Source organism: Vicugna pacos, chromosome 2 (assembly GCF_048564905.1).
Source record: "Vicugna pacos chromosome 2, VicPac4, whole genome shotgun sequence".
NCBI classification, from domain to species: Eukaryota; Metazoa; Chordata; class Mammalia; order Artiodactyla; family Camelidae; genus Vicugna; species Vicugna pacos.
Window position 1 is genome coordinate 49,060,540 of NC_132988.1, and position 25,521 is coordinate 49,086,060.

General features: G+C 38.5%; 1 protein-coding gene and 1 long non-coding RNA gene across 10 annotated transcripts in view; one reads left to right on the forward strand and one right to left on the reverse strand.

The window, feature by feature from the left end:
• The first annotated feature begins 223 nt into the window (after positions 1–223).
• The window catches only part of SLC9B2 (solute carrier family 9 member B2), a 46,412-nt gene continuing 21,114 nt past the window's right edge, over positions 224–25,521 (forward strand). For both annotated transcript variants that reach the window (XM_072939571.1, XM_072939578.1), the window contains exons 1-8: positions 224–661; positions 8,993–9,132; positions 9,782–9,962; positions 15,760–15,930; positions 18,171–18,313; positions 19,174–19,301; positions 20,502–20,677; positions 24,299–24,405. In XM_072939571.1, coding sequence (XP_072795672.1) covers positions 9,043–9,132; positions 9,782–9,962; positions 15,760–15,930; positions 18,171–18,313; positions 19,174–19,301; positions 20,502–20,677; positions 24,299–24,405 — 996 coding nt within the window. In that variant the 5' untranslated portion in view covers positions 224–661; positions 8,993–9,042. The remainder of the gene's footprint in view (positions 662–8,992; positions 9,133–9,781; positions 9,963–15,759; positions 15,931–18,170; positions 18,314–19,173; positions 19,302–20,501; positions 20,678–24,298; positions 24,406–25,521) is intronic.
• The window catches only part of LOC140686217 (uncharacterized), a 33,422-nt gene continuing 10,834 nt past the window's right edge, over positions 2,934–25,521 (reverse strand). Inside the window, exons 3-6 of one of the 8 annotated variants that reach the window (XR_012059875.1) lie at positions 7,923–8,067; positions 6,787–6,940; positions 6,262–6,673; positions 2,934–3,075 (exon numbers count right to left, since the gene is read on the reverse strand). This is a non-coding gene — a long non-coding RNA (uncharacterized lncRNA). Of the gene's footprint in view, positions 3,076–6,151; positions 6,674–6,786; positions 6,941–7,922; positions 8,075–8,188; positions 8,268–8,635; positions 8,722–25,521 lie in introns of those variants that run through there. The other 7 variants (XR_012059878.1, XR_012059876.1, XR_012059882.1 and 4 more) reach the window with 7 other exon arrangements.

Here is a 25,521-nt window from a genome sequence, read left to right on the forward strand (position 1 = left end):
TCACCAGAAGAGAGAATCCCGTCTTCCCGCCCCACCTGGGAAGACACTTGTAAAATGTACAACTAAAAGGTGGAGTTAAAAACCAGAACGTAGAAGGGTACAATACACCAAGCAATTCGCTGCTGGGAGAGCCCCGCGCTGCGCGTCCTCGCCCAGGACCTCGTCATCGCCGGGCGTGACGGCGCCGAGATCCGCGCGCGCTGGGCAACCACCCCCGGAGCTTCCCGGGGAGACGCGCTCGTCCGGTCCCCAGGGGCCGGCCCCCCGCGCGGCACCGCCTCGGGAAGGGGGACCGCGGTCAGCCGGGCGCCCCGGCTCCGCGCGGAGACGCGCGCCCGCGCCGTACGGCAACCCCCGACCGCACCCGCCGAGAGAGCGTGAGGAGGCGGCGGCGGCGGGGCCGCGCCCTGCCCGGGTTCCCCGCGGGGCCCACACCGCCGGTGCCCGGCCTCTCCAGGGACCGCCCGCGCCGCGGGGAAGGCGGGGCCGCGGACAGCTGGCGGCGCGCCCGGCGCGGGGGTATCTGCAGTATTTGCAGCCTCCGGCGCCGCCCGGGGCGATGCGCGACCCGGAAACTCCGCGCGCCGGGCTGGACCGGGCTCCCTGCAGCCCTTCCTGACGCGTGGGGGCAGAGCCGGGTGCCTGAGCGCGGGAGCGCGAGGTGAGTAGCCCCGCAGAGAGCACCGAGGGTTTATTATAGCCGGCGCTCGCGGCGGCAGATTCATGGGCCTTTCGGGCCAGAGACCGGGAGCGGGCGCCCTGGGCTTTCTGGTTGTACACGGAGTGGTGTGTGGGTATGTCTGTTCCTCTGCTGTTCTTAGTCGTTATTGGAGTAGGGTTTTCTTATTTGTTTTTGATTTAGTTCTCAAATATACCAGACGTTGTTGCTACTGTGGCCTAGGTTAGCAACCCCCTCCCCGCCCCGCTCCCGCCATTCACACACCGGATGCTAAGACTAATCAGATTCCGCTGGTTGAAGAATATGAATAACCCCCTGCTCAAAGTGCACGCCGACTCTGGCTTTTTTAAAACTTACCAGGCATCAGGTTGTTAACGCATCCTTGTTGTCTCATCCTAGACTCTAATGTGTTTTGTTGCCCTTAAATGATTAATAGCAGAAAGACACTACTAACTTTAGCCTCCCATTATGAAATCAAGGACTCCAGGAGTTAGAGCAGGTACCTTACGTAGCCAGATCCACCTCTGTCTTCTCTGAAAGACCAAAACCCCTTTCCCTACTCCTTCTCTGCAATGGGGCCTCTACCTGGTATCACTGCTGCCATGTGATATTTCATGAAGTTCTGGTTTACTGTTTTTTCTCTAAGTCAAAAATGAAACATTTCAATTCAGCAAATACCTGTGCATCTTCTCTGGGCCAAGCAGGCATGGGCACTGGAGATACAAATATGAATTAAATAGTTTCTGCCATTCAGGAGCTCAAAATCCAATGGATTAGAATATACCTACTGAGTAGTTAGGTAGTGTGGGTTATGCTATACCAGTGATGTGAACAAAGTGACAGATTCACATATTTCCTAGCATATTAAGGTCTTTAATACTGACTCGATTTTTGCCTTTTCAAGATTTCCGTCAAGGCATGATAGAATAAATGGGGAAAAGTTAGTGATGCAGGTCTGAATCCTGGGGCCTACACCGAAAGCTGCTATGCTGGGTATGGAAGTTTGGCACTCACGTTCATTCCTACCTGTTGCCAGTGTGCCTTCTTGTACAGGAGAAACTGGAAAGCTAAAAGCATTTCCCAGACTCCCTTCCAGTTTGAGTTCTGGATATAAAATTAGGGTCTGGCAAGTAGATGACTTGCCTGAGATTTCAAAAGCCAAGATGAGGCAGAAGCCATCTCCCTGCTATTTTGGGCTGTTTTCTGTTGGCGGGGAAGGTGGAGGAGATGCCAGTGTCCAGTCTCCAGAATTGTGGGTGTTGGAAAGGGCTTACAGCAGTGATGACAGCCAAACTCAGCGTGCCTTTTAGAATACCAGCTCTCTGGCTGTCAAGAGGCAGTTGAGGGAGGTAGTAAACTTCTCTGAGTTCCCGTCCAGTCAGCTTCCAGTTCCCAGCTGCTCAGGGTCAGGGCTGCAGTGTATTATTGAACTCCCTGGTCACTGTGAGCCTCCTGACGGCGGCAAAAATAGTATATTCCTTGGTGGTTCGTTTACTAGTGTTCTAGACATCATTCCTGGAGGTCCGGCCAAGAACCTGCACTTGTAGGCCTTTCAGCAGTCTCTAGCCTTTCAGCAATTCACTTAATTCCCTGTTGTAAAGTCACTTTCTGCTCAAAATACTTGATACGTTTTCCATTTTCTGCTCTGACTCTGAGTAATATGTTTGCTGAGTAGTCTCTAAAAGTCACCTAAATCTAATCTCTTCAATTTCCTCGGATAAGAGATGAAACCATGAGATTAGATCCAGGGGCTGGCAGTGATTTGAATGCCTTCGGTTGCACTCTGCCCTCTCCCATGGCTATAGACCCCACATTTGAGTTGGCCCCTGAAGGTGTTAGTTACCCATAGATTAGCTTATCTCTGAAGTCTCTTCCTCTACATGTATAATGTAAAACATTTCTTTCTTTAAAACGTTTTTTAGAGTATGTTCTATAACAAGAGATTGTGGATTATCTGGTTCATGACCAACTGTTCACTAGTCCTATTGATAACTGGTAGGCCCCTGGCTCTCGGAACACACAAACCCCAGTGAAAGAACAGATTTTTCCTCTTGGGGAGAAGAATTTACATCTTCACACAAAGGCTAGGAACCTAGTACCTGAGGAGGTGGAGCGGCCTGTCTCTGCACCTCTATGATTAGGGAGTGTTCCAGCATTTTGTAGTCGTGCGTCATGTATGTTAAGGAGAGTGCAATTATGATAAGTTCTAAGAGTTTTAAACTGACTTATAAAGCTATTAAGTATATCTCGTCAATATAATAAAAGTGCTCTTTATTTTTAGAAATCTCTTATTTATGTTTCTGTGGTTCATAGGAGGACTGAAAGTTTTGAGTTTACCAGTGTCCCTGTCTGTGTGCTTCAGTACAGTCCACGCATGCTTCTTCCTCAAGGAAAATCTGTAAAAGGAAGATAGAGCATTGGGGGGACTTAATTGGGACTCCATGATGTACTTAGTACTGTTTTAAGGTTTTCTGTGACATAGGCATTGCCACCATTTTACAGCTGAAGAAAATCATCGTGACTGGCTAAGTAACTTGCCCCGAATGACCCAATTAGGAGGCAGTGACGCAAGGATTTGCACTCAGGGTTTTCATCTCCATTTTCCTCTGTCCACTCCACATCTTGTGCTTTATGCTCAAATTGACATGGATGTGCATAAAATTCCCTACATGCACTTTCCTTCCCACCCCTCATCCTTTAATCATGTGTTTCCTCTGCCTGCGGTGATCTTTATTTTCCCTACAAGACTAAGTCATGTTTCAAGACTTGATTCAAGTATCAGCCAAGTAGGGCAGTACCTCCTCTCCCCTGTTTAACGCTGTGCCTGCATTTCTCGTATCATAATTAAATTACCTTAAGCTAGCAGTAGCTGCTGTAAAAGACCATCTCCAAAGCCTCAGTAACTTAACACAGTAGATGCTTATTTCTCATTCATGTAGAGTCCAATCAGGTGTTTAGCTGGTGCCCTTCTACTAGGGATTCAGGAACCCTAACTCTTTTTGTATTACGGCTTTGCATCCCCTAAGACCTTGGAGTCCTTAGTTTCCAGGCAATGGACAGAAAAGAGAGAATATGTGGAGGATTACATGGGAAGTTTCTTATGGCAATGCAAGTAGCATATATCATTTATGCCCACATCCCACTTACCTGACTTGGTGTTGTGCCACACTGACCTGCAAGGGAGGCTGCGAAATGTCAACTCTGTGCGCTCAGGCAGCAGAGGAAACTGGAAAGTGGTAAACGCTTATCAATCTCTGTTCCTTTCTTAAAGAACAGAGACTGCATCTCAGTCATCTTTCTGTCTCTTGTGCTTTACATGCCACAGAAACCCAGTTAAAGTCTGATGAGCTTCACTGATTGTGAAATGATGGGGTTTCTATGTCTGTGCCTGAAACTGAAACTTACCACACTTCATGATGGTTACCTAAAGAATGACCTGTCATTCTCTGACTAGGTTGCAACCTTTGTGTATAAGAGCTATGTCAGGCTGCTCACATTTAAATCCCTAACACAAGGGCTGGGACATGGTAAGAGCTTAATAGATGTTTGTTGAATGAATGAATGAGTCCTCAGAAAAAAAAGAGGGACAGTTATTCTACATGGAATTAAGAAATACAAATTGAGAAGGTGACATTTGAGTTAGATCTTGAATGACTAGTAGAACGTTTATCAAGTAGAGAAAGTAAAATGTGGAACCCCAGGCAGTGATGGTAGCAGTGTTTTGTTGTTCTTACTGTTTTGTTTCATGAGTAGAAATTTAGAAAGCAAATCAAATGTTTGTAAGCCCAACTTTTTAAAATTCAATATTCAATAGTACAACCGAACTTCAGGGATAGGGCAGAAAAAAATATTTAACTTTACAATCTATGTAATCTCTAGTGACTAAGAGAAAGGCATCAAGAACATTGGCACTGATTTTTAGCTACTGAAATGTTACTTTCTGGACATTTTTGAGAAATATTAGTACAAAGGCAGTGTTCTAATCGTTCATCCTCTATGAAGATTTGGCACCGTGTCCAGAAGCTAGGGAGACACGTATGAGCCAAAGGTTCCTTATCACTGCTCCTCATCAGAGCTTCTCAGTGCTGGCCCTGCATCAGAGTCACCTGTTGCATTGGTTAGGATGCTTTTGGCTGTAAGCATCAGAATATTCAGCCAAGACTACCTTCAACAATACAAATTTATTCTTCCTATACAACAAGATATCTGAAGGTAAGTGGATCCAGGATTTGTTCAGTAGCCCATTGATATCAGGGTCTAGATTGCTTTCTGTGAAGGATTCTTGACTTTTTCTTCATGGGTAGGTGATGGTTGCTGGAATTCCAAGAAACATAGTCCCTATCCACAGCTTCATCCACCCGCCCCACCATCTCTCACACACACACATAAACATACAATTTAAAGACAAAAAGAGAGGAGGATTCTCTTTCTTTATGTTAGGAAGGAAAATGTTGCCCTATAGTGGTCCCCTATAGCCTTGCCCACAAATTTCATTGGCAAGAAATGAATCGTGCTCAGCCCTAAACCAACAGCTGGCAATGAGGAATGATGTTACAGTAATTGATTTACACTAGTTGTGATTTATTCCTGGGGTGGGGAAGGGACCCACCGGCATACCTGAGCAATGGCTCTCAGGTAGGTCGTAAGTCGTATTGCCACACGTAGGGAGATTCAATCTCTGGAGATTCTGATGCTAGCAAGCCTAGAAGTAATATTTTAAACTTCTAATTACATACATTTGCCCTTGAAAGGAGAGAGATTTAAAAAAAAAAGAGGAGCAAGTATTGGATCCCTTCTAACCTAGAGATAATTTCCTTTTATTCATATCTCATTACATAGCGTTTTACTTCATGTAAACTTGATTCAATCAAATCACTATATCACTTAACCCAATAGAATAGTGATTGTTTTCCTGTGATAACTTGGTCTCACATGGTTTGCACACTTCATACTTTCAGATAAGGTAGTTCTCATTCAAGGAAACATTCTTAATCATTTCAGTAGATCATTGCCAAGGAAATTGTAAGCCCTACTTTTCACTTGATCTGAATTCCTCACTAACAGCTAGCGTTCCTTTTGGGAAATGAGCATTAGATCAGAGTTGAATGGCAGAAACCAGAAATTGGAAAGTTTCAATATGTTCTACATAGAAATACTATATGAGGTGAAGACTCTACACTTTTAACACATAAATGGTTAACGCCAAAGGTAGGAGATTTTTATTATAATCATTATAGAGTACTTAATGAACAATCATGGAGATACTTTTTCAAATGTATGAATACAGCATATACCGTACTCCAAAAGTATATATAAATTCTCAATACGATTACCCCATTAAATGTTGGCTGGTCCACACCACAGACAGAAAATGACAAGAACAACCAGTCTTTATCCATGTAACGATCTTTTAGCAGTAATTCAGCTTCAGTTGGTAGTAATAAGTGTGTTTTACTTGACCAAGAGCCTGTGGACATTTGCAAGTTGATAGTTCTTGTATTTCCTCTGGATTATTACAGAAAGCACTTTTAACCATGTAGATTAGTAAGATAACATGAAAAAGAGAAGGCTGTTTAACAAACCTCTTTCTGTATGTGAAAGCATATTTGCAGAAGTGGTTTTCAAAGTGTGCTTCGCTTGCCAGGAGGAACAGTGGTGAGTAGACAGGGCTCCTGCAGCTCCACCTTCATCTGTCCCATTTGTTGGATTTCAGGATAAAGTTTCATTTGATGAAAGATTTCTGGCTTCAAAAATATTTGAAAACTGCTGTAGAAGATTCTAGGCAGTTCCCCATCTTCTTTGAAAACCACAAAAAAAAAAAAAACCTTAAATTGTGACAAGTGGGATTAAGTTACCAAAAATCAAATTACCAGACTCTGTCTATGAAAAATATTATCACCAAGGAAAGCTGTATCATTTTCTTTGCTTTAAAGCTTTAAGAACTATATACATTCTTTTTTCATGTATTTCAAATTGCATTTTTAAATCTTCTTACTGTAAAAAGACAATAGAGAAAGAGAATAAAAATGAAATTTCAACAACTGCAATTCCATTTCCCTCCCCTAAGGCAGCTACTGTTAACAGATTTTTTCTGTTTATTTACATACATATTCACGTATACAGAACTGTTCACATTCTTGCTCTGTTATTCTTCATCTGCTGTTTTCTCTCAAGTTTGGAAGAAAGACTAAGACTGTTCCTCTGAAGTCCACAGCTCTGGACTTCTGATTTGAAATTCTTCGAGACTGAGGAGACCTTGTCCTATTTAATAGGAAATGCAAAAAGAATCTTAGAGACTTATGATAATTAGAGAGAAGGAGTATGAGTGACTAATAACCAGCACGGTTGAATGCTTACCATGGACATGGCTGGAACATGCTTCCCATGGACATGTACTCTTGTCTCCATTTTATCAATAGAGAATTAAGTTACAAAGAGGCTAAGAAATTTGGTGTATGATGGAGCTGGACTTCAGACCCCGGTTTGTCCAACTCCAGAGCCAGCAGACTGCATCACTTACTGTATTAGAGGGTGGTTCTCTACAGAGGATCGTGTTTTGGGATACGATGTCCTAACTCTCCAGTCTCATCTCCATGACTCCCAGCCTCCCACTGCATGCTCAACAGAGTTTTCCCTTACCCCTCACTGGCTTTTCATGCCTCTATGCCTTTAAGACAAGGGTTCTCTGAACCAACATTTTCCTTTCAAAATGCCATTCTTTCTCATTATGAGTCTAAATATTGAAGTATTAAAAATTTTTAAACTATGCACATATAAACGCATATATATCATTTTACATACATGTGTTTGTTATATATAATAATAATAATAAAAATCAAACTGAAGGCTTTTTGAGACACGACTCTGGCCAGCATTGTGTTTTGCAAGGAAGAAAAATGGTGGTGGTGATGGTGGTAATGGTGGAAAGAATATAATTTTCTTTGAAATTTTAAGTGCAAATTTCTTGGCATTTTGTTAAACAGAAATTGATTCCTTGAGGCAGGGGTCCTAGGGGTCTTATCCAATTAAAGATCTTGTCCTTATGGTCTAGCATGGTGCCCGGCACGTATTAGGCACTCAGATATGTGTTGAATTAGATTTCCCCTTCTCTCGTGTAGTTTTCTCTTTGGTTCTAACAAAGTTTGTAGTTTGTGCCTCTGTTATAATAGTCATCGTACTTGTTGCGTTAGGAATAAGTTTGGTTATTAGTAAAAAGAAAACTTGACCAATAGTTTTCAATTACTTCAAAGCTTGGCAGTCCAGGAATGACGCAGCAACTCATGTCGTCAGGGAACCAGCCCCTCCTATCTCACTTGTCTGCTGTCCTTGGTGTAGGGCTTTTTCTTCTCATGGTTGAAAGATGGCCGTCGGCCCTCCAAGTAGTGTATCTATGTTCTCGGAAGGAAGAGGAAATGTTAGAGGGCAAAGAGTAAATGGTATGACCCTTGAAAGGCCCTGCCTTATTGTTTAGGAATGAACCACCTGCACCCACCCAGGGCTCCCACTTACATCTCATGACATAGACTGTGGCCCGTGGCCCCCTCTAGCTGCAGAACCAGCTCGGAACTGGAATATTGGGCTTTTCGGCCTGTAGCATGGGAAGCCAAGGGAGAGGAGATTGACGTGGGTGTTTATGAAGCCAACCTGTACATCAGCCCTACAGGTTTTTTAGTTAACTTCCTGCAAGTTTACTTTTCCTGGTTTACTGTAAGTCTGTGGAGAACAAAGGGTGTGTTTTGGTAATCTTTGAATCACCCACAATGACTTCCAAGAGACTGCCAAAGCACTTGGCACAGTGTCCAAGTCCACAGTGTGGCTACTCAGTCAGTGTTGTATTTTTTTTTTAACTTTAACTTCCAGATAAAAACGAGGCAGGAATTAGTGTCTCCCAGAATGACAGCGTCCATCGATTTCTATTTGATGACTCATTTCCTCATGTCAACTTTGGAAAATTACCTGGAGCTTTCCTCTTCAAGTTGGGCCATTAGAGAGGACAATTTAACAGGATTATTGCTGGGGATATTTGAAGTAGAACTCAAAAACTGGGAAAGAAATCATAGAAAAGTATGGTGGTCAGCAAGGGCTTTTTCAAGAAAAGTAAAAAGATAGGTAAGAGTTAGGATAATATATGATAATCAAAGAAAAGGTTAGCAACTGAAAGTTAAGAATAGTGTAATGTAAAATATTTTTAGGCAGTCAGTTTTAAGGGAAAAAATAAGTACAATTCATTCACTTAAATTACTCAAATTGCTGCATTGTTCATTCATTTAAATCTCAAATTGCTGTTCTATGTTTACGCTGTTTCTCCTTCAGAACAGATCGTGTGGCCCTTCCCTCTGTCATCTTATTCTTAAATATAAATCATGGAGAATGAAGATAAAGTAATTGAACATGAAGATTCAGAACCATCCACAGGGGTGAATCACACAGCCTCCATGTATCAAGAAACACAGGTATGATCAAATGTAGACCATCCCAACAATTTCCTTACCGAGGGGACTGTGTATTTCCAAATCTATGATAGAATTGTGTTCTCTTCATTTTCTGTCACTCAAACAGTTCTCCCCATTCTTAGTCCCCAAAGTCATGTAGTAGCGGTGATGACCAGTTTTCCCAGAGAGTCCGTAGCATCTGGCCCTACGTGGAGAGCCTGTGACATGCTTTGTGTTCCCAGCCTAACCCCTAGAATGATTCTGGTTCCTTTTCTCTATCTCTTTATTGCCTAAATTCAAGTAGATGAATGAATGTGAATTCGTTTTCACCACAGATAATTATCTTTTCCTAAACCACTTTGGTATATTTATTAACTATTGCCTTGGATCATAAATAGGCTAATTTTAAACCCAGTATTGAAAACCATAGTGATATTTTATGTGACTCGGGCATTTATAATGCTACAAACAGTGACTCAGTGGTAAATACTCCTCACGTAGTTCTTGTTCCGAGCATTGGACAGCTAATAATAAGCTGTGTGTTCCCCCAGTAAAGCGTTAGCCTTCATTCTCGTAACAGAAATTTAATTTGTGATGTGATGGCTCAGTAACTATAAAAATGAACAGCAAATATATAGTTTTTAAAGATCTTTAATTGTTTTAAACACAGGAGGAAACAGTTAAGAACCCCAGAAGTATAGATGGAAATGAATCAACAAGAGGAAGTAACCTACTGAGTAGCAATGAATCAATGCTCCAAGGAACACCAGCTGAGCCAAATAATTTGCCAAGACTAAGGCAAATATTTGCTTGCCCTCCACATGGTCTACTGGATAGAGTAATAACAAACGGTATGTCAGTGGTAAGGATGAATTCAGAACAGGAGGGTAAAAGATAAAGTTGTTATGAGCGATTCCAAAATAATATGATTTAAAGGACAAAAAGAAGTTTATTTCTCTCTCACATAAAAACTACAAGATGACAATTCATAACGGTTGGTGGCTTTGCTCCATAGTCATTCAGGGTCCGAGGTTGACAGGGCTTCCAAGAGCGCTGTTGTCACCACCGTTCTAGCTAGCAGAAGGGAGGAAAGAGCAGAGAGAGATGAAGAGCATTTTCCTTTTCTGTATCTGAGTAATTTCACAGGATTATACTAGGGCTCCAGCGAGAAAAAATGACAGAGAAATCACTTGGAAACAGAGAAGCACTACAGAAATGTTGGTTATTACTGTCAAGGAATGCCACTAATGTTTGAGCAAACACAGCTCAATTTATAGTTCCAAATGAATCCATCATTTTATAAGCAAGTATCCTGGTTTCCAGTTGAACTTACTGCACTAGAGCTGCTGTTACTTAAAATTTGAAGGGTAGGAAAAGGGACTTTATCTCAGCACTATTTTGAATGTTGTTACGGTTGCGATATATTTTAATGGATTTGGTTTTTGGATGGATTTGGTTTTTGGAGGCAGCCCAACATTATTCTAATGTCAATGCAATGTGTTGAATAAATGGATATTCAGAATCCTAAAGCTGTTTTTGTTCAAAAAGGCAGTGTGTGTGTGTGTCTGCACGTATATTGTATGTGTATTGGAGGATGTGTAATATAGCAAGAAAAAGGAGAAGAGGGTTGATACTTGTCTGTAAAGGCAAATTTAAAGACAGTGTCAAAAATTGTGTTGAGGAATGACAGAATCATTAGAGTAAATACATGGCTTCCCCAAGTAAATATGTTTAAGAATGTAACATGTTTGATCTAGAAGTTATGTTTACTGAAAAATGAGTCTCACGTCTTTATATCTATGCTTCATTTGTGAGCTCTGAAAAACATTTTTACCATTCTCAACTGGGACAATGGAAGCCAAGTATAATATGTTATACTTTGGGATCTAGATATGTTTTTAGTGAAATTAGGTAAGTTTCTAAACTAGCATGAGAAAAAAATCTCAAACTTTATTTAAAACATGTAGAGAAAACCAGGTTCCAAAATATACAGTAGTTGAGAGGGCAACAGATCATTTAATACCTTTTCTTTTCTTTTAATTATTTTTTTAAACTTTCACCATTCAAATTATGGCACACTTCTGCTTAAAACATTTACAGTGCAACAGATGTGGATTGCATTAAGGAAAGTGTGTAGGTGAATGACATGATTTGGAGACTAATTTTTTAAAATTCTGTAATTAATTGTCTATAAAGCTGCCTGAGAAATTGGGACTTGTGATGCATAAACACCTCTCACTTGTTTTCTTGTGCTTCTCCTCCTGAGGCTTACAGGACTGCTCTTTCCTGCACTCAGTCAGTATACAGAGTATTCTTCTTAAGAAGTAAATCTTACATGTGAAAATATTATTTTCTAAAATCTTAGATGATAAGTAAATTGTCAACTAAATTAAGCATGATTTAGAGAAACCTTATAAATGTATTTTTACTATGTATTTAGAACTGCATTTTGAGTATGAGAAAGGAAAAAAAGTTAGAGATTTTTTAAAAATTCATATTAATTGGTATAGCCACTATAGAAAACAGTATGGAGGTTTCTCAAAAGAATAAAGGTTTACAATACGATTCAGCAACCCCACCCCTGGGCATATATGCAGAAAAAAAAAGCTCTAATTTGTAAAGATATATGTACCCAAATATTCATAGCAGCATTATTTATAATATCCAAGACATGGAAGCAACCTAAGTGTCCATCAACAGATGAATGCACAAAGAAGATGTGGTATATGTATATATACAATGGAATATTACTCAGCCATGGAAAAGAATGAAATAATGCCATTTGCAGCAATAGGAATGGACCTAGAGATTATCATACTAAATGAAGTAAATCAGAGAAAAACAAGTATTATATGATGTCACTTATATGTGGAATCTAAAAAATAGTACAAATGAACTTATTTATAAAACAGAAACACATTTACAGACATAAGCAACAAACTTATGGTTACCAAAGGGGAGGGACAGGTGAGGGATAAATTGGGAATAGGGGATAAATAGATACACATCACTATAGATAAACAACGAAGTCCTACTGTACGGCACAGGGAACTATATTCAATATCTTGTAATAAACTATAATGGAAAAGAATCCAAAAAAAGAATATAGATATATACATATATATGTATGACAGAATCACTTTGCTGTACACCTGAAACTAATACAGTATTGTAAATCAACTATACTTCAGTTTTTTAAAAAGGTAGTATTGAAGTGGAAAATTCTTAATTCTGCCTTTCTGGAATTAGTATAAAATTGGGTTTATGCTGTGATAAAATATAATTTAGTAGCTGGCAATTCCTGCTTTCCCATTATACTTCCAAAACTCTTAGAGATTTCAGCCCCAATAGCCAACTGGAAAATACTAAAGGCTCCTTAGTTATTTCATTGTAATAACATCATAAGCGTGGAAAATCTGGAGGGTTTTAAAAGTGGGACAGTGGGCTTGATCTGCAGCAATATGGTAGATGAGACTAAATGAACAATCTCTCTTATGCCAGTGAAAACATCTGAAAGCAATACTTTAAGTCTTTAAATATACCTTTTATCTGTCAAGAAAACAGTCATCAGACACCAGAGTACAAGTAGGAGAGAAAAGTAAACACTCAAGCTGGCTTTCACTCCAGAGGCTTCTGCAAAACACCAGTGAACCTGAGATTTATGAGAACCGTGAGGGTATAGGAGGCCATGTTAGAGCCTGCCCAGGTTAGGAGAAGCATCATAGGAGAAGCCATCTTCCCTCACCCACACAGAGTTGGAGCCCATCGTGATTGTGGATTTGAGGTAAACCTGCCCTGAAGAGGGGCCAGAACTAACCTGTCTAAACTGTGGTGCTGGCTGGGGGAGGAGTGAGTCTCCACTGAAAATGTACTTCATACTGATTCGTGCTCCAAGTTCACAGAAAAAAACTCAAGCTGAACATACATCTAAAAGTGGTTTCAGATTGTCCGCTTCTAAGTACATGGTAGAAATAAATTCAGATCCTGTCTAGGAAAACTCGTATTTAACTTAAGGTTCCAGCAATTCCCAAAAGTAAAGTTCCAAGGAAGAGCTCACTGTCACAAGCAAACAAAAAACAAAAATCACAAACAAACACACAAGGAAACAGATTTCAAAATTTTTCATTATCACAAAATAGAATATAGAATATTTTCAATATTTGTAAAGAAGTTAAAGAGGAAATAGCAAATGTGAGAACAAAACAAATAACTATTTACAAAAATGAGCATATTTTAATAGCCAAATTCTAAAAATGAAAAAGTACAATAATTAAAAATTAAAACTCAGTGGATAGACAACAGAGTAAGTGAAAGGAAAATGGGTGAACTAGCAAATAGACCCAAAGAGATTATCTAGAATGCAGTGCACAAAGACAAAGATGGAAAATATGAAAGTATAGTTTGCAGCATGGAGAAGAGAATGTGACTTTTCAGTCATAGTTGCAGAAAAAGATAACCAGGAAGAATGAGGAAGACAAAATATTTAAAGATGTACAGAATTTTCTAGAATTGATTAAAAAAATATAAATCCTAAGCAAACCAAAAGGAAGCCATACCTAAACAAATACTGTAATTGCAGAAGAGAAAGAAAAAGAAAAGATCTTAAAAACAACCAAAGAAAAAGAATTCCCTAAAAGAGCTGAAATTAGACTTAAAAACTAATGAAAGACAGAAAACCAAGGAGTCATATTTTCGAGGAACTGAAAGTAACTCTCAAGTTAGAATTGTATACCAAGAAAAGCTATCTTTTAAGAACGAGAAGAAAGATAGTTCCAGGTAAATAAAATTAAGAATTTTCTACCAACAGGTCTTCATGAGAAGGAGAGCATGCTCTGCCAGAGTGTTTCCTAATCAGTTAGTTTACATGCAGTGGTAAATAGAGAACTGTGTTGGTGCAATATGGAATTTGCACTTTTGTACATAATTTTTTCTGGCACATTAGTACTTAACGTCATCAAACAATAGCAGACAAGTACAAAGTGAATTGGAAAACCACACACAGAGAAAAAGATCAGATATATGTACTTACTTACAATGGAAGATAAAGCCTTATTAACTTTAAAGATAAAGCTGAACACCCTACACCTGAAACTAACATTGTAAATAAACTACACTTCAATAAAAAAAAGTTTTTAAAAAAAGCTGAGCAGCCTTGGAAGTGCTTTCATTTCAGGCAGTTAGTTGCTCTCTTAGGGACTTCAAAGACTTGAACTTTCCACAACATTAAGCTTTCCTCTAATGAAACCACGTGGGTGAAGAAGCTGCCAACACTTTTCCCTCAGTTAAAAAACAAACGAACAATAACAACAACCACCATTTGACTGATGGAGAAGCTACCTTCTGGATCAGATTTTGATGGAACTGCTCTCCATTTAAAGCAAATGATTTCAAGATTCTACATTTTGAAATACGAAGTGTGGTTCCAGAGTTCAGGTCTGCAAAGAAGTGGCTGACTGTGGGAGATACAAATATTAGTGGAGACTTGACAGCTATGGTACTTTTATTAGGATTGTTGTTTTTATTAGTGCTTTGGTCGCAAATTTTGAATCATGAGTGGTCTGCTCAACTGTTTTTCCCATGAGCTGTTCTATTTTCAATATACAATTTTGTGAAACACAAGGTGTTCAAACAGGGAAACATACCTTACATTCTAACAGAAATGCCTCAGTCATACATATACACACATATATTTGTTTTCATATTCTTTTTCGTTATAGGTTACTACAAGATATTGAATATAGTTCCCTGTGCTATACAGAAGAAACATGTTTTTTATCTATCTTATATATAGTATTTAATATTTGCTATGTATATATATGTATGACTGAAACATTGTGCTATACACCAAAAAATTGACACATTGTAACTGACACATAGTAACTTCAGTTAGAAAAAAGAAAACACAAAAAATTTTAAAATAACAGAAATACCTCTCCTAAAGGAAATACTTCAGGTAACAGAATAATTGCCCCAGAGGAAAGAAAGGTTTGAGATGCCATCACGAATGATGATCAGAAAAAAAAAAAAAAAAGGTAAGTATATGGGTTATTCTCAGCAAACATTGACTATAGACAAGAAACAATAATTAAACAATAAATTAAACAATAATCTGGGGGGGGTAATTATGTTATTTATTTATTTATTTATGTATTTATTTTAACAGAGGCACTGGGGATTGAACCCAGGACCTCGTGCATGCTAAGCACACATTCTACCACTGAGCAGTAATGTTTAATTCCAGGGAGAACTAAAATACTGGCATGTAATTGTTCAGATATTCTTGTGTTCCTGTGAAAAGGATAAAGATAGCCACTGTTTCTCTTTTTATTAACTAGTGAATATTTATGGTAGAATTATAAGGAAAAATAAGGGAATGGTTAAAAATATATTCAAGATAGTAGTTCCTTCTAGCAGTGTGAAAGGAGGTGGGCATTGGGGTTATGAGAGGCATGTAGGTGAATTCACTGGTAATATCTTATTTCCTAAGATGGTGATTACCCAGTTCATATTACATGTTCTTTAAAACTTACACAGGGTTATAAATATTTGTATATGTATTCAATATTTATTTTTTTTAATGTTTCAATTATATTACAACCAGAGTATGACAACTTGTTGGTAGAAACTAGTTTTCCTGGTTTATTTCAGTTACCATGGTCGTTCTTCTATGGGCTGTTGTTTGGTCAATTACCGGCAGTGAATGTCTTCCTGGAGGAAACCTATTTGGAATTATAATCCTATTCTATTGTTCCATCTTTGGAGGTAAACTTTTTGGGCTTATTAAGTTACCTACGTTACCTCCACTGCCTCCTCTTCTGGGTAAGTGCTAAACACTTCCTGTTTTCTTTAGAGGTAAATCATATTTTTAAAACAGTAGTTTGGAAAGATTTCAGAAATAAACATAAAGTATTTCTATATTTGCTGTACTACAGCCAAAGCCAGTTGTTGAATTTTAAATTCAGTGAGCCAGTGTTAAATTTTAAGTTCAGTGTTGTTAAAATGATTTTTTTAAATTAAATTATATATTCTTAAAATTTTTAAGCTTGCATTAAAAACAAGAGCAGTGACTATTCAAAACTGATTACTTCCTAATTATTTTACTAAATTTTCCCCTTATCTGTGCTCCTTCTGTTATGGATATAATATATAATGGTGTGCCTCTGGCGCTCTCTTCCTAAGTCCACATTCAGTGACACCACATTGGTAGCTCAACATCAGCCACAGTGGAAGTATCTGTAAAGCAGAGATCAGCAAGTGCTGTACATCAGGCTTGCTATATCGTTAGTCATTCACATCACTGACAAACGAGTTAAGTTCCAATGAGCATTTTTGTTGTTTCATTTTCATCTTATTCCTTAACATAAAAATATCACCCAACATTCATGGTGACGCTATACTTGCTCATCAGTGATGTGAGTGACTTCTTTGCTAAACCAGATAGTAGTCAAGCATTCATTTAAGGTCTAATTTTGTCAATTCGTGTTTGAACTTCAACCACAGTGGGTTATGGATACAGGAGTTGAGGAATGAAAAACAATGAAAGCATTCTGTGAGAATCAACTGGCTATATAGAATTTACAGTGATGATTGTTGTACATCTGTGAACTGTATTCTAAACATTCTTTAGATCTGTAAAATTTATAATAAATATATAAATATAGATACATACACACACTTTTATTGGAGAGCCACTTGTTAAGCATTTACCAGGACACCATTGAGTGTATTGTTTTATCATTCTTATTTTTTAAAATTTAGCCAAAAATATTCTTCCAGAGGCTATGAGAACTGTTCAAACATGATACACATGAAAATTAGTCTTAAAACTGGGCATTGTGTCTTTAATATTTCTTCAAAGAATTCCATATTACAAAATTTTGATTTACCACTTTCCTTATACCACAAAAGGCATGTATCCATTTCTAACAGATGTATAAATCATCAAGTTTTATTTTAAAATCACTTCCCTTTTACACATGCATGTATATTTGCACACATTTCCTGAGTTACATTTTTTTGTTATTTTATATTAATGAGGACTGTCAGTATTGATTAACATAAACCAAAACTATTTGCTTTTGAATTTATGGTCAATAGTTGAAGCTAAATATAAAAAGAAGTCGGACTGTTTACATTTTACTGTGTACTATTTCTTAATATATTTTTCAATTTTAGGTAAAACTAAAGTCATTTCGCTTAATTCATACTATTTATCATGAGTGCTTTTTGTTCTCTAAAGTATTAACTGGATTATTGTTAAAATGAGTTGTTGCAAAATATGCCTGTGAGCTGTGATAAATGGTTGGCAAACTACCTCTTTTTGTACATAAGGTACTATTAGAACGTACCCAGGCTCACTGATCCACATATTGTGAGTGGCCGCTTTGGCACTACGGTGGCAGAGTTGAAAAGTTCTAACAGAGACCCTGTGGCCCACAAAGCCTAAAATGTCTCTGGCCTTTGACAGAAAACCCTTGCTGACCTCTGTATCTAAATCAGTGCTTCTCAAGCTTTATTGTGCAGAAGAATGACTTTGGGACCTTGTTAAAATTTAGCTGACTCTAATTGACTAGATCTGGGGGTGGGGCCTGAGTTTCTGCATTTCTCCTAAGCTCAAAGTCCACACTTTCCATAGCAAGATCGTAAGTTTTCAAACCTGGCTGCACGTAGGAATCACCTCAAGAAGTTTTTTAAAAGCTGATGCCCAGAGATTCTGAATTAATTGTTGTGGCATATGCCCCAGGCATCAGAACTTTTAAAAGCTTCCCAGGTGATTCTAATATGCAATCTAAGTTGAGACTGCTGTGCTGGACTTCAGTTATTAATTGTTCTAATCTCATTTTTTCTTGCATATTAAAACCTTTTCTTAACTCCTCTAATCTATTATCAGTTTTTTAATTTTGTAATTAAAAGTTTAACCTCATTCCACCTAAGCACTAAGCAAAGAAAAAAAGATGGTTCCTAAGATTGTAGGGTAGTCTCTTTCACAGCTAAAGTGCCAAAACCTATTTTCTGTATTTGAAAACTTACTAAAGAGTTGTTTGACTTCTCCATTCTAGGCATGCTGCTTGCCGGGTTTCTCATCAGGAATATCCCTGTCGTCAGTGATAACGTGCAGGTCCAACACCAGTGGTCTTCTGCTCTGAGAAGCATAGCCCTGTCTGTCATATTGGTTCGCGCTGGCCTTGGGCTTGATTCAAATGTATGAAGTACAAATTTCTAATTATTGACTAGGAATTTTGTTCCTTCACTCCTGCCGGTATTTAGAATCACTGAGCTTTAGGAAATGGAGTGGACACTGCATGACATTCACAAGAAAAGAATAGAATGTATTTCATGCAGGACTATCCCTGGAAGATGTTCCCATTCTCTTTCTTGGAGAAAGGTGGAGGTACCATCTGGGGACAGCACCAAGAATAAAGGTCCCCCCTTTCTCTGACAGAAATGTAGGCTGGAGTTATAGATGATGGTTGTGAGAGAGAAGATATCATATTTTTGGTGTGCACAGCCCTATGCAAGATTTTGGAGATAATTATACTGGCTCAGGAAACTGCCTAGTATATAGAATGAGTCTTAAGTATGTGGTTTTGTAATGCTTTTTTTCATGTATGTTTTGAATGTGGGAATGAATGTTCTTGAGGATGGAGGTTTTCACCCACGCCTCATTTGGGGGCCACAAATTATAAAGTTAAAACTGAGCGGGTTAAGTCAGCTAGTGTGGGAATTGTGAGCACAGACTGTGGAAGCAGACGGCCTGAGTGCAAACCTAGCTTCTCAGCTCACCAATGCCATGATCTTAGACAAATTACTTTAACTTGTACCTTTTTAGATAAGGACATCTACACAATGTGTGTAATAATATTACCCAAATCACAGGGTGACTACAAGGACTAAATAAACTATCTCTAAAACACTTAGGACACTGGATGTTCTGAGTGGAGCATTCCTGGAAATTTTATGGTGATCCAGATGTGGTCTGAATACAGAAGCAAAAGCATTTAATGTCATAATCTCTGCATGTCTTTAGAGCATTATTGTGGTATGTCTGTCTGTATATTTCAGGCCCTGAAGAAGTTGAAAGGTGTCTGTGTAAGATTATCCATGGGTCCTTGTCTCGTAGAGGCATGCACATCTGCTGTTCTTGCCCACTTCCTCATGGGTTTACCGTGGCAATGGGGATTTCTGCTGGGGTAATGGTTTTTCTTTGTTGTATAAAAATATGCATAGACCTTTAGGGCTTTCTCTGATTCCATACAAGAGAAAGTTGTAATAGCATTTTCTTAAGGACGTCAGAAAATACAACATAGATATTCCAGCATGATCTAGACACTGTAACTTCAAATTACAGTATATGTATATAGTATATGCCTAACTTTTGCAGATTATAATAATTTAAACTACTGGAAAAGTAATGATCTTTAACCTATCCGTGATTCCATGCCAGTGAGAGAAAAGCCAGATCTCACCTCAGTCTGCACAAAGGATAAGAAACACATCAATAGTGATCAACACCCAGCACTGTTTTCCTCCTTCTTCTGTCACCAGGCTGTTTGAATAGGTGGTTCTGCTGTCTCTTCTTTCTACCATCAGTTCTTTCTTCTAATGGTTAAGAGCCAGGAGAAGTAAATAAATGTGAAAGTACTTGGTAAGAATTTAATACTAATACGTAGGCAGGAAGTAAGAAGTTTTTCCCATGGGTAAGACTCGGGCTGTACTGCTTGGATTCAAATCCCAGCTCTATGACTTTGTGTTATGTGGTCTCTGGCAAATTATTTAATCTCTCTGTGCCTCAGTTTACTTATTTGCAAAACGAAGATAATGATTGTAGCTTTTTCATGGGGTTGTTGTGAGAATTAAATTAGTTACTATATATAAAGGGCTTAAAACGGTGTTTGGAGCATAGTCAGCACTATAAAACTGTTACTGCTGCCATTATGAGTATCGCTGTCAGCTCATTATGGCCTTCTCCTTCTAATCTGTTGTTTTATTTTACATACCAGATCCTGATAAAAGGCCTACTGTCACTGGGTTCTAGTCCAGAAAGTCCGTGGCCATTTTTTTCAAACCTCATACCAGGAATGTTTTGTTTTGTTTTGTTTTTAAAAAGGCAGATTCCTGGGGCATAACCCCGTTAGATCTTCTATGCCACCCTTAAGTATATATTTTTAGGCAACTTAAGTAGTTCCAGTATAAGTTGTCCATGGCCACACTTTGAAAAAGTGTTCTGTGGAACCTGCATGTGTTTACGTTTCTGGTTTGGTGCCTTGATGCCATCTGAAAGACTGGTTGTCTTATGTGTAACCTTTAGAAGAGTAGAGGTTACTATAATTTCAGTAATAATAACAACGAGTAAGAGACTGTCATATTTGCTCAAAGCACTGCCTGCTTAGTTTTGTTTTAGGTGCTGTATCTCCAGCTGTTGTGGTGCCTTCAATGCTCCTCTTGCAGGAAGGAGGCTACGGTGTTGAAAAGGGCGTCCCGACCTTACTCATGGCTGCTGGCAGCTTCGATGACATCCTGGCCATTACTGGCTTCAACACCTGCCTGGGCATGGCGTTTTCCACAGGTAAACTGATCCGTTCACCACGTGCTGTTCTCTTGCACTCTAGAGACATAGCTTGTGACGTTACAAGCATGGCATATTTGCTTGATAATTGATTTAGGCAAGTTAAAATAGGGAAAGCACCTCCCAAGAGTTAGTTCCATACCTACGGAGGGCCTGGTAGCTTCCTGTCTTTCTTTACCCTCTAGGCATAGGCTGCCCAAATGGTCTGCTAAGTGCAGAAACGGGAGATTCAAAGTGGCAACGTTTAAAAAAGGACTAAAACAGCTCCTGCATGGAGACTCTGGGAAAGTTTAATCTGGAAGACTCCACACAGGCCTGAGTAGGTTTTCCATGAGCACAGCGACAGAGAGCAGGCCAAGTGGCAGGAACAGCGCTCTTCTGAAATAGGAACAGTTTCTGCTCTCTCATCTTCAACGTTTTTTGTGTATGTACTGCAGGCGCTCAGGGCCTGGTAGGTTCACGGATTCTGGCAGATGGAAGAACACTCTCAGAGCCGTAGGTATTTCTGACGTGCCTTTATTCGCGGAGGAGTACAGGGGCTTCAATGGCCGCAGGTGGGGAAAAGCCCCTTCTGCCTTACATATCAAGGCAGCTAAAGCCAGCATCTAGCCAACTACGATAGGAGCTAACCAGTGCGCCTGCGTGGTGCAAGTCATGCTTACATAGCACCACACGGGTACTGCGCATGCGGGATAGTACAGCTGAGTCACTGGGCGCCTGATGTCCGGCGAGGGAGCGTGAGTGACTCCATTTTCCCTACAGAGTAATAGCAGCTATGATTTTAATGAGTAGTTTTTAATACTTATGAAGTGTTTGATATGGGCACATTATGTTTTAAGTAATAATACTGAAAGAAGTTAAGGCATTTTTCTTCTCTTCCACGGTTATTCAACACTTTCTCTCCTTTGGTGCAACATAAATTAAAGTTCGTTTTTTAATCTGCATCCACGGATGCAGATTAAATCACAGATAGGTAAAAGATCATTACTTCTTCAGTAGTTTAAATTATTATAATCTGCAAAAGTTGGACATATACTATTGGGAGATAAGATTTGCAATTTCATATTATTGACAAGAGGTAATGTAACTTAAATTTAGCTTCAGATTATTTAGTGGGGACACATCTTAGAAAGTCATGTATTTTTAGTCTCTCCACCCTGCTATAGGTATTTTTTGATTATGCATGATTTCTGCTGATTACCTAGCACTTCACCTCTTCCCATCACCCCAAAATTGCCTCATATCCAGCCCCTGCTGTGTCACTGGTGAATTAATCTTATCAAAATATGGCTTTTAAAATGTCAGTTTCTTGTTCGAGATCCAGTGAGGATCCCCGTTACCTATTAAGTCAAATCTACACTTTTGTCATTTTTAATTCTGCTCTACCTATCCAACTACATTCCTACTGTTTTCCTGGTATATACCTTTAAAATATTCTCAGCCTCAGCTGCACCCTAGGATTACCTGGGGAATTTTTTGAAATACTCATGTAGGCACTACCTTAGACCGGTTAAATCAGAACCTCTGGGAATGGAAACCATGGCTTTATAGCAACATAGGGTTTGCATTATAATCACCTGGGATGAGAGCAGGCAAGGAGGAGGGTGTGCTGGGGTGCAGGCATGGATAGCTTGAAGTACCTTCTCGGTCAGTAATGCTGTTTTCCTTCTGCCCTGCCCCACTAAATGCGGTCCTTAAGCCATTTGGATGGGAACTACCTGAAGCCTCTTTAAAAGGTGAATCCCAGGCCCTGCCAGATTTATTCAGTCAAAATTTTCAGAAGTGGGGCCCAAAAAGTCTTTAAAAAAAAAAAACCAAACAAACAAACTTACTATATCAGAGACTGAAACCAATTAGCTCTTTTCTACACATTTATAGTAAATTATTTACTGAAATAGCTGAAGACATAGGCCATTATCATACCTAGATGCTTTCAACAGTCACACCGGTACCTAACAGAGAGCTGTCCTAGCTAAGTAAGATTACTACAGAGGTAATTATTGTTTTAAATAAGAGAGATGATTGAAACTGGAGGAGAGGAAAAACCGTTTCCTGTCTACCCATCTTAGGTTCATTGGCTGGGCCCTGTAAATCAGACTGACCAAAGACATTAACGAGAGAAAAACAGTTTATTAGCATGTATGAGCGCTTACACTCAGGAGTACTCAGTGATGAGTGACTCTAAGGAGTGGTTAGAATTGGGGCTTATATAGCATTGTAGCAAAGAACAATAATTTTGTAGAGAAGTGCAAGGCAAAGGAAAAGGACTTTGAGCTTTTCAAGACAGCAAATTGTGGAAAGGCAAATATATGAGCAAACTCTTGTTAAATGAGGTTTCAGCGGTTTGTTACATAGATTCTGCTGGTGCTGTCCCTGGGCCGATAACGGTTCCGGGTTGTCTCAGTGGTTAACTTCTGTCTTTCCTGATAGAGAGGGGAGAGGGCCAACTTTATAAATTTATCTCCTACTTTAAAAAGCAAATAGGAAACAGCAAGTTCCTACTGTAGAGCACAGGGAACTATATTCAATACCTTGTAATAGCCTATAATGAAAAAGAATATGAAAAGGAATTTATATATATATATATATATATATATATATATATATATGTAACTGAATCACTGTGCTGTACTCCAGAAATTAATACATTGTAAACTGACTATACTTCAATAAAAAAAATGAATAAAAAATAGGTAAAAGCAAATAGGGAGAAGGCAGAGAACTTATCTTGTATCTGTTTCTTCTCAATTGCGTTCAGATCAAAATAATCTTTATGCCAAAGTGGCATGGTTTGGGGTGACATATTTGGTACTCAAAACTACAATAACAAAAAAACCACGTAACTAGTTAGTACATATTTTCTTAGAACTGTGTGTGAGGAAGGGCTTTATATGTTGAGTAGTTTTAATATAATTTTCTGCACAATGTGCTAACAAAGATTTTTTAATTAACGTTTCCTAAATTCTGTTTGCTATGGGGAAAAATACAGTTTACTTATCTCTCTATTATGATATTTCAAAAAAGCTAAGCAACAAATAAAGACTTTTCTAAGAGCAATTTCAAAAATAGTTTATTTTAAGATTTATTCTTAGAAATAGCATTTGAGAAGGGGTAAGTCCCCTGCATTCATTGTATAAGAAAAAATTCTTGACTTTAATTGCCAAATTCTTAAGTTACTCTATTCTATACCTATTAGAGCTACTAAAATCAGCATACATGTATTATTAACAAATTAAGCTCTTATATGGCGATTTGAACACTAGGTCTGTCTACTTACCCAGCATATAATACAGTAGAACAAATTAAATCTGATTCATGAATTTTATCTTTCATATGTTTTAGTAAATAATAAAGTAAATTTATACTAAAGTAAACATAGAAAACAGTGCACAAATCATAGCTTGTGCCTGTTTTGAAATTTATCTCCAGTAATATGCATACCTTTCTCAATGTAGGCCCATTTTATTTGACATTTTAAGTCACATATATTTAAGAATGTAGAGAGCAGGAAGTACCTGTGAACTTTTCTATGTAATTAGATGCTTTTTGTTGATGATTAAAGTCTGTATATTTATGCAGTTAGGATTCCGTATGAAGTTTTTCTTTTTATATATTTTTTAGGCTCCACAGTTTTTAACGTCCTCAAGGGAGTTTTGGAAGTGATCATTGGTATGGCAGCTGGATTGCTTCTTGGATTTTTTATTCGGTATTTTCCAAGCGGTGACCAGGTAAGAGAAATAATCTGTGAGAAAGTCGTGCTCTAAAATGTCACTGGAAAAACATTCTGGAACACTCCCCTGAAAGCTGATGTGAAGGATGTGATTTAGAAAACAACCCCCCATTTTAAAACCGCTTATTGCAGTATCGATGCTGTCCATGAGATTTATAAAGGGAGCTGGATGTATAAGATTTTAATGCAGCCTGGGAATTTTTTTCTCTAATTTATATTCTGTATACTTCAAATTTCACTGTAAAACAAATAACATCAATTCTTGAATAATATGATGCATCTTTTTATTTATTACTTTTTAATTATTATATGTAATACTCAACTAAATCAAGATATAAAATGGCTCATAGGGCCCCCTTTTTTAGAATCAAAATACCCCAGATTCTAGTACTATCAAATAGATAGACCTGAACATTTCATTATAATGTAGTCCAGTATTTCTCACTAAAGATGTCAAAGTTCTTTATTGTATACAATGATTTCTTAATAAGAAGCAAAGGTTCTGTTTGTTTTCTTTTACCCTTCTAAGTCTCTTAGAATAGATAAATATATAAAAGTCTTTTTTTCCCCTTTAATAACTGGCATTATTTTGAGATTTCAGATCATTTTGAATGCAACTAGAAGCTTAACTAAAGTAGAACATTATCACAATGTATGTTGCTTTGAATTTTTACTGTGCTCCAAAAACTCCAAGTGAAATTGTCTGTGAAAGATTTTATGAATATGTGAAAGAAAATTATAGAATTTTCTAATTAAGCAACAAAATAAAGAGAAAAATGGTGGTTCACAGTTTGTTTCTTACTATGTATTAGATGATGTGGTAAGTACAGTGGTTCAGTATAGCAGCCACTAGCTACCCGTGGCCATTGCAGATATAGAAACTTCTGCCATCACTGAATGTTCATTCTGTTGGGAAGTGCTAATCCAGTCCAATCCACACAATAGCACATGAAGAGAGTACTCTTAATATGATCATTTACCAATGAGGAAATTGAGGCTTAGGGAGAAGTGACTTACACAAGGTCACATAGCTAGAAAGCCATAGAGCTGGGAATGGACTTGGGTAACCCAATGGCAGAGCTTGCATGCCTCCAAGCCAAACACTTCTAAAGGC